This window comes from Mandrillus leucophaeus, unplaced genomic scaffold, assembly GCF_000951045.1.
Source record: "Mandrillus leucophaeus isolate KB7577 unplaced genomic scaffold, Mleu.le_1.0 Scaffold1, whole genome shotgun sequence".
Lineage (NCBI taxonomy): Eukaryota > Metazoa > Chordata > Mammalia > Primates > Cercopithecidae > Mandrillus > Mandrillus leucophaeus.
In genome coordinates, this window is record NW_012098097.1 from 8471694 (window position 1) to 8480109 (window position 8416).

General features: G+C 42.0%; 1 protein-coding gene across 3 annotated transcripts in view; it reads right to left on the bottom strand.

Annotated features, from left to right (window-relative positions):
* The window catches only part of GRB2 (growth factor receptor-bound protein 2), an 86969-nt gene that overhangs the window by 71327 nt on the left and 7226 nt on the right, over positions 1-8416 (bottom strand). For 2 of the 3 annotated variants that reach the window (XM_011978802.1, XM_011978660.1), the window contains exon 1: positions 2659-3021. In XM_011978802.1, coding sequence (XP_011834192.1) covers positions 2659-2736 — 78 coding nt within the window. In that variant the 5' untranslated portion in view covers positions 2737-3021. Of the gene's footprint in view, positions 1-2658; positions 3022-8416 lie in introns of those variants that run through there. The other variant, XM_011978726.1, reaches the window with a different exon arrangement.

Below are 8416 nucleotides of genomic sequence, written 5' to 3' on the forward strand. Positions count from 1 at the left end.
AAAAAAAAAAAAAAAAAAAAAAAGAGAGGCATGCATATATATGCCTATTTCAATGAAAGTTAAATTGGTCAATGCTATTCCAGCAACTTTTAAAACATGTTTTGGCTTACAATTAATACCCTCAAGACTTACCAAATCAAAGCTATCCAAAGGAAGAATCAAATGAGAAAAACTCTGTTTTTTTAACTAATAGCTTTTAAGAAAGCATGTTCCTCCTCTTCACCCAGCCATTTCACACAGTTATGAGACAAAGGGCAACTACTGTATCGTCACTCTTTTTTTTATCTTTTGGAGTAAAGCCACAACATTACCAACAAACAGCTAATGGCCACAGTTCAAAAGCAATAATGGCATTATGACTTCATATCTCAGTTATCTACCAAATTGAAAAGAACCACATATATGTATTTTTCTGTCTCCTCAAAGAAAATCTGAAAGTGAACGTGAATATTCTGATTTACTTTCTCCTCCATAATAAAAATTTCTGAGGGATCGTTAAACAGTATCTTCTTCCCTAATAAAAAGATGGGAGAGAAGGTTTTTACACTTGTTTCTGAGTTTACTAATTTAAGTTAAATAATTTATAAACTGTTCATGGTCTAGGTCTAGGACAAACTTCAAAGACAGAAATCAGGGAAAGTTCTTGTTTAAAAATTCTTAAAAAGAGGCTGGGTGCGGTGGCTCACGCCTGTAATCCCAGCATTCTGGGAGGCTGAGGAGGGCAGATCACGAGGTCAGGAGATTGAGACCATCCTGGCTAACACAGAGAAACCCCGTCTCCACTAAAAATACAAAAAATTAGCTGTAGTCCCAGCTACTCGGGAGGCTGAGGCAGGAGAATGGTGTGAACCTGGGAGGTGAAGCCTGCAGTGAGCTCAGATCTTACCACCACACTCCAGCCTGGGTGACAGAGCGAGAGTCCGTCTCAAAAAAAAAAAAAAAAAAAAATTCTTAAAAAGAGACCGCATGTCCCTAGTTTTGTTTTAATTTGTTGCTTCAGTGCTTAATGTGCAATGGGACAGATTTGGAGAAAAATATGAACTACCAGCCTTCTAGGTTCAAGTTTTTAAGATAAACTTATGAAATCTAAGCTTATATCACAAACAAAAAATACTGGCCCAAAAGGGTTTTTGTACAGGTTATAAATGGCGGCATTTGAGTAGCCTGTCTTATACCATCACAAGTAGGTTATCTGCGGAAAACAGTAATCACCCACAGAAACATCAAATTTCCTCTCCCATACACCAATGAAAACTGAGCAATTTTGTAGTCTAAGTTAACTTTGCCCTGATCTCTACCTGGGCATATTTTCTCTAGTCCAAGAAAATAGAAACCTAGAGCTGGTTCCTTCTGCTTCCTGACAATTGAGTGCTGACTTTGAGAATACCCCCGAAAAGCCACAAACACAGCTTTGAAATGAACACACAGACACAGAGCTTTCTTCTCTTTAATCGGCTCTGCAGCATCACCTTCTATGAGGCTCAACCTATGTTTCTAACATTAAGAAATTCCTGGGCAGTTAACTTCAGAGTAGAACTCTACACTTTGGGCAATGAGGGCAAAATAGAGACTATCAATAAGTCCACATAACTTAAAAGTAAAAAAACTGCACGTCCTTTTATAAAGAACTGTATTTCTACATCTCTACTTGCTTTCTCTTTACAAAACTCTAAGAATTTCATTCAGGAGTAGTAAACAAATGAGGTAGCAAATTCCAACAATCAGTCTAAGGCTCTGAAGGAAAAATGTCAAAACTTGAGACACAGGAAACACTCAAACATTAAGCTTCAGACTTTCCTCCTTTAAAATTAACATACTCTTTGATAACACTCATCCTCGTTAAAATAAATTACACATCCAAAAGGGCAAACTGCTCCCGTCAATTGGGTAAACAACATAATTAACATGTGCTGGGGGAGAGCGAATCCTCACATAAATAGTGGGGCTCAAAATAAGCTGCACATGGTATAGAAGCTGATTTTTAAACTGTCAGCAGGTTTGTTTTCGTGCAATTAGAGTTTAATATGGGGTAATTGCTCCTCAAGTTTCTTTTAAGAAAGTGGAAATCTGACTTGTACAATAGCAGGTTGCACCTTATTATTTTGAACTCCATTTGTTTTTTCACAAAGAATAAAAATACACTGAGGTTCTTTAATGAGTTTTGGTATGCACTTCTAACAACCTCTCTAAATTGGGAAAATTAATTTCTAACCTACCAAAATCATATTCTAGAAAGCAAAATCTTTCGGCTATATAAGACTAACTGAATGCTTTTACATAAATACTTCAAGTCTAGGTCTTTTTAAAAAATGTTATTTTTAAAATAAAACTCTACAGGGCAAATCAATCTACTCATATACTTCCTTTCTACAATCACACTATTTTGACTTTACTTGAAATATTACCAGTATCAACAGACAAACAAATACTTGAAGCATTCACACAAAGGCAGTTAAAGACCACACATCACACCAACTCACTTAAGTCATATTTAATATTCTACTCAGCATCTATCTCAAGCTCTCCAGATCAAATATGATGGTAAATGTTGAAAGTCTACAATGAAAAACACAGCTTCTTTGTGTGTAATCAGGGCGAAAGAAGGTGAGTGAGCACAAGGAGAGCGATCTCAGCATTGTGCTCGGCATCAGCACTTACCTTGAGGATGTCCCCCCTTTTGAAGCTCAGCTCGTCGTCTGCAGTAGCTTTGAAGTCATATTTGGCGATGGCTTCCATTCTGAGCGCTGCTCAGTGCTCAGCAGCCTGAAGCAGGGGGAAGGGAGTCTTCCCTGCTGAAGCAACCCAGCGCTCTGGGCTTAGCCTCGCCTCTCTTCTGGGACTCGCTCCGGCACTCTGGGACACACAATGCCACCCTGAAGCAGGAGAGGGACGATTAAGAGAAGTGGCCAGGATTGAAGGCAACCCCGCCCTGCCAATCGGCCTGCTGTCCCAGCCCCCACGCCCCCTGGCTCGGCCTGGCTCAGCCCTCCTCCCTCCCTTCCAGGCAACGGCCCCCCCCCCCCCACTTCTTCCTCTTTTCAGCCTCAGCCCCCAAGCGACTGACAGGCCTGTCGGCCAATGGCACAGCTGCCTGAGCTATTCCTGAACACACTTCCTCTTCCTTCCCGCTGGGTGTGCACTGCGTGCAGGAACCGGCTGGAGTCCCGCTCAGTCTCCGCCTTTCCTCCTTCACTCCTCACAGGCTCTTCTCCAGCACCAAATACGGTCCACTGAAAGGAAGGCCTCACCCTGGGGATGGCACCTGTCTCTTCTCGGTTAAACAGGCCTGTCTCCCTCCCTTCCCCCCACCTTCCCTTCTGGTCTTCCCTACTCCACAGTCAAGAGCAAGCTGGCTTCCCTACTCCACAGTCAAGAGCAAGCAAAGCAAGACTCTTTGGTCTCGAGCTGGTGCACTCTTCTCGAAACTAAACCATGGTCTGCTCCCAGGAGAGCAGGAGTAAGTAAACGTAGGAACTGCTTTTTCAATCCATTTACTGCTACAAGCACTGGCGGCTTTCCCCCAGCACTCCCATGTTGTGATCGGCAAGTTCAGGTAACCAGAGAAAGATCACAGCTCCGAGCCGCGTACGGTGGAAATAGTGGGGATGACGCTCTTGCATAAGGCTCTTTCCCCTGCAGATCCCCAAGACTCTGGGGTCCCCACCAGGAATGAAATAAATGACCAAGGCTCAGCACTCCAGAAATAGCTCCACATTTCTAACTAACCTAAGGAGCAGAGCTGAAGTCCTAATCTACACTTGAAAGGAATCCCTTTTTCAGAATCTGAGCTGCCAACTATCTTGTTTGGGAAAGAAAGTGCAGGGAGATGGTGCCCAAAGAAAGTTAAAGTGAAGTCTCTCTCTCAGTCACCTTGCACACAGCTTCTCAGAGCAAGCAGAGTATAAAACTGATGCAAACTGCATGTTGCAGGTAAAAGATTCTGTGAGAACCCTGAGATACTGTATCAGGTGATGATGAACTGGCAGTAGTACAATCACTGGTGTAGTGAAGCGTCTCCAGCCATGAATATAGGACACAACCTAGATCTGTGGATAACTAAAGAAAAATAAAGCCTTGTTCTGGTTAGCTCGGTCACTGTTTTCATACTTGCTAAAAGGCAGAAAACAACAGAATTGGGACAGATTATTTATAGTGACACCTTTCTTGGATAATTATGACCTAGTAGCTCATTTGAGGGGCACAAGTGATTATTATTCCTCTGTTCTAAAGTTGACAATTGGGGCACTAATCAAGCATAGCTGCAAATGGACCAAGGAGTGAGCCAGTGGGGAATATTAAGATTAGACCGAGATAAGTATTATCAAAAAGAAAATAAATCGTTTGATAATGAGTCCTTCAGTCAAATTCTGAAAGCCAAACATTCTGCTGCAGGTAACTAATAAACCAAATCAATGTTTATTCCTTCAGGCCATACCTAAGATATTCCATGTGGCGCCGCTGGCTGTAACAGGGGAAGTAAAGAAAGAATCCCAGCAAATATTTAAAAATGCAGAGGTTGATCTGAGAGTATTTATTTTTGTGTATCCTTAAATGCCCTTCACTTATACTCTCTGTAGTTATTTTGATCAAACTAACCCATGTACATAATTTTAAAAGTCAGAGTTTTAAAAGGCTTATGAAAAAGAGCAGCTCCCTACCAACACCCACAGGTGATCACTCTCAATTTTGTTTTTTGCTTTCTCTTTGTATTTAGAGTATTTTTCTGTTTTTTAATCTTGTGGTCAATGCACAAAATGGATACAGTATTTCTAAAGAATGTGCTTTTACTGCTTTCTTAGTTTATTCCAGCCATTATCTATTGTCTGCAAGGTGAAGATTTAGTTTCCCCCTGCCCTATACCAATGATATCACATATTCTGGTTTAATCAGTAGTATATCATGATATACTACTCACTGATAATTTAAATAATGCACTAAAACCAATCATACTTTTTTTTTTTTTGAGATAGAGTCTAAGATTGCCCAGGCTGGAGTGCAGTGGCATAATCTCGGCTCATTGCAACCTTCACCTCCCAGGTTCAAGCGATCCTCCTACCTTGGCCTGTAGCTGGGACTACAGGCACATGCCAGCAAGCCTGGCTACTTTTGATATTTTTAGTAGAGACGGGGTTTCGCCATGTTGGCTAGGCTGGTCTTGAACTCCTGGCGCCTCAAGTGATCCGCCCACCTTGGCCTCCCCAGGTGCTGGGATTACAGGCATCAGTGGCTGTGCCTGACCCAATGATACTTTTTTGTACAATCCTTCAATTTTCCCCAGCATTAGTAACTGCTTAGTGTTCTATTTTTTACTTGGCTAGTTCCCTGTGTATCTACTTTTACTTTTTCTTTTCTTTTTTTTTTGAGACAGGGTCTTGCTCTGTTGTCCAGGCACAAGTGCAGTGGCATGTCACGGCTTACTCCTTGGCTCAAGCAATCCTCACGCCTCCGCGTCCCAAGTAGCTGGACCTACAGGTGTGGGCCACTATGCCCGGCTACTTTTTCTACTTTTTGTAGAGACAGGGTCTCACTATGTGAGACCAGTCCAGTATAGCTTAGTGTTGAATTTGCATGGTCTCTACAGGCAGGCCCCTCACACTAACAGCTACAATTTTGGGCAAACTTTTGAAACAAGCTCCGGTTTTCTCATATGTAAAACGAGAATAATATCTACCTTTTAAGACCCAGGCTGGTCTCAAACTCCTGGCCTCAAGCAATCTGCCTGCCTCGGCCTCCCAAAGTGCTGGGGTTACAAGGGAGAGTGAGGCACCATGCCCAGCCCTATGTTTACTTTTAACAAATGCTCCCAAATCTCTCCTACATGCTATCAACATTTTCCTCAGCCTGGTTATTTTAACTGGTCTCTATTGCTGAGACTACGTATTAGTGATAGGAAGCTGAAGAATACTTAAAATGATAGGAAAAAAATAAGGAGTTTTATTTTTGAAAAACAGAAATCAGATAGAAACGAAAAGCCCTGTCACTATCAAGGTGCTATGTAGTAAGACCAGCCATAAGCTTCTGTGTCATTCAGGATTTAAGACAGCTGCAATGTTTTTCAATAGCAGTGCCAAAAAATCAAGACAGTTCTCCATACCTGCTTTCCTACTGCTACTCAACTCATCTGCTGAAAGCTTAAAAAGAATAACCTTCTTGAAAATCGTGTTTTGAGTAACTATTGCTTTGTGAGATGCAGAGCTTGACAGAAAATTAAATCCCTACTTCCAAGGCAGTGCTGAGTTAAAAAACTGAAAACTCGAAGAGGAAAGCTTATTAGGTTATCCACCCAAAAGAGTGTATTCGCTAAAGGAATTCCAAAGGGTGTGTTTCAGTAAAGACAGAAAAAAATTCTAACACATACACAACACTAATTACTAAAAGGAAGAAATCTGAAAGCAGACACAATGTATAATGATTTTAACAGAGTAGATGTTGCTGTTCATTTCCCAAGAAAATGGAGTGTAGTGTACTATACACTGAAGCCTAATGAGAGTAACCTCAAAACTATTACCAGCCCATCCCAAGCAGTGAATTTTAAGGGTAAGTACAGCTTTAATCATTCATTTCAAACAATATCAACTGTATCCAAAAAACTACTATCCTAAAAGTATTTGTAAGTTTTTTTTCTTTCTTCCATTTAACTCTCTTCTTCCCCAAATTCACAGACAATAAAATACATGACCCCCGTCCAGTATAGCTTAGTGTTGCATCGTCATGGTGTCTAGAGGCAGGCCCCTCACACTTACAGCTACAGTTTTGGGCAAAGTTGTGAAACAAGTTCCAGTTTTCTCATCTGTAGAATGAGAATAATATCTACCATATGAGAGCCACTGAGGATTAAATTAGACAACATAGATAATATACATTAAATGCTTTGGATAGAGCCTGACATGTAATAATGACTCAAAATAAATTTATTTATTTTTATTTATTTATTTTTTTGAGACAGCATCTAGCTGTCGCCCAGGCTGGACTGCAGTGTCACAATCTCAGCTCACTGCAACCTCTGCCTCCCAGGCTCAAGCAATTCTCCTGCCTCAGCCTTCCAAGTAGCTGGGACTACAGGTGTGCACCACCATGCCTGGCTAATTTTGGTATTTTTAGTAGAGATTGGGTTTCGCCATGTTGGCCAGGCTGGTCTCAAACTCCCACCTCAGCCTCCCAAAGTGCTGGGATTATAGGCATGAGCCACTGCGCCCAGCCTTCAAAAGAAATTTAAAATGTTACTCTACTTAAAACACACGAAAAGAAATGCAAATTAAAACAGAGTTCTTTCATATACTCATATACTAATTGGCAAATTTTAAAAAGATTTATAATATCCAATCTGCAATACTTTGAGTAAACAGACTTTATTTTTTCAGACAGGGTCTCACTCTGCAGCAAAGGCTGGAGTGCAGTGGTGTGATCTTGGCTCACTGCAACCTCCACCTCCTGGGCTCAAGGGATCCTCCCACCTCAGCCTCCTTAGTGGGGACTACAGACACCAGCCACCACACCCTGCTCATTCTTTTTGTAGAGATAGTGTCTCCCTATGCTGCCCAGGCTGGTCTCAAACGCCTAAATTCAACAGATCTGCCTGCCTTGGCCTCCCAAAGTGCTGGGATTACAGGTATGAGCCACTGCACCAGGCAGACTTTTTACCCTACCAGGTGTCCATTCATCCAACATTTTGAGAAGTTACTGACAATGTGGCCTGGTGTTACATTATAACAATAAAATCACCACAGAACCCACACTACAGCAAGGAATTAATGAGCTCAGCTCAATCTTTTTGGTGAGTTATTTGGTAATCTATTGACAATTTTTATTTATTTTTATTTATTTCTTTTTCAGAGACACAGTCTTGCTCTATCCCCCAGGCTGGAGTTCAGTGGTGTGATCTCTGCTCACTGCAACCTCCACATCCTGGGTTCAAGCAATTCTCCTGCCTCAGCCTCCCAAGTAGCTGGCATTACAAGTGCCTGCAACCATGACCAGCTAATTTTTGTGTTTTTAGTAGAGACAGGGTTTCGCCATGTTGCCCAGGCTGGTCTTGAACTGCTGACCTCAGGTGATTCACCCATCTCACCTTCCCAAAGTGCTGAGATTACAGGCATGAGCCACTGTGCCCGGCCTATTTACTTATATTATTTGAGACAGAGTCTCGCTCTATTGCCCAGGCTGAAGTGCAGTGGTGCAATCATGGTTCATTTCAGCCTCAAACTTCTTGGCTCAAGCCATCCTCCTGCCTTAGCCTCCCAAGTACATGTGCACACCACCATGCCTGGCTCATTTTTTTTTTTTTTGTAGTGACCGGGTCTTACCATGTTGCCCAAGCTGATCTCAAACTCCTGGCCTCAAGTGATCCTCCCCATCTCAGCCTCCCCAAGTGCTGGGATCTGGGATTCCAGGTGTGAACCACCACACCTGGCTTTGA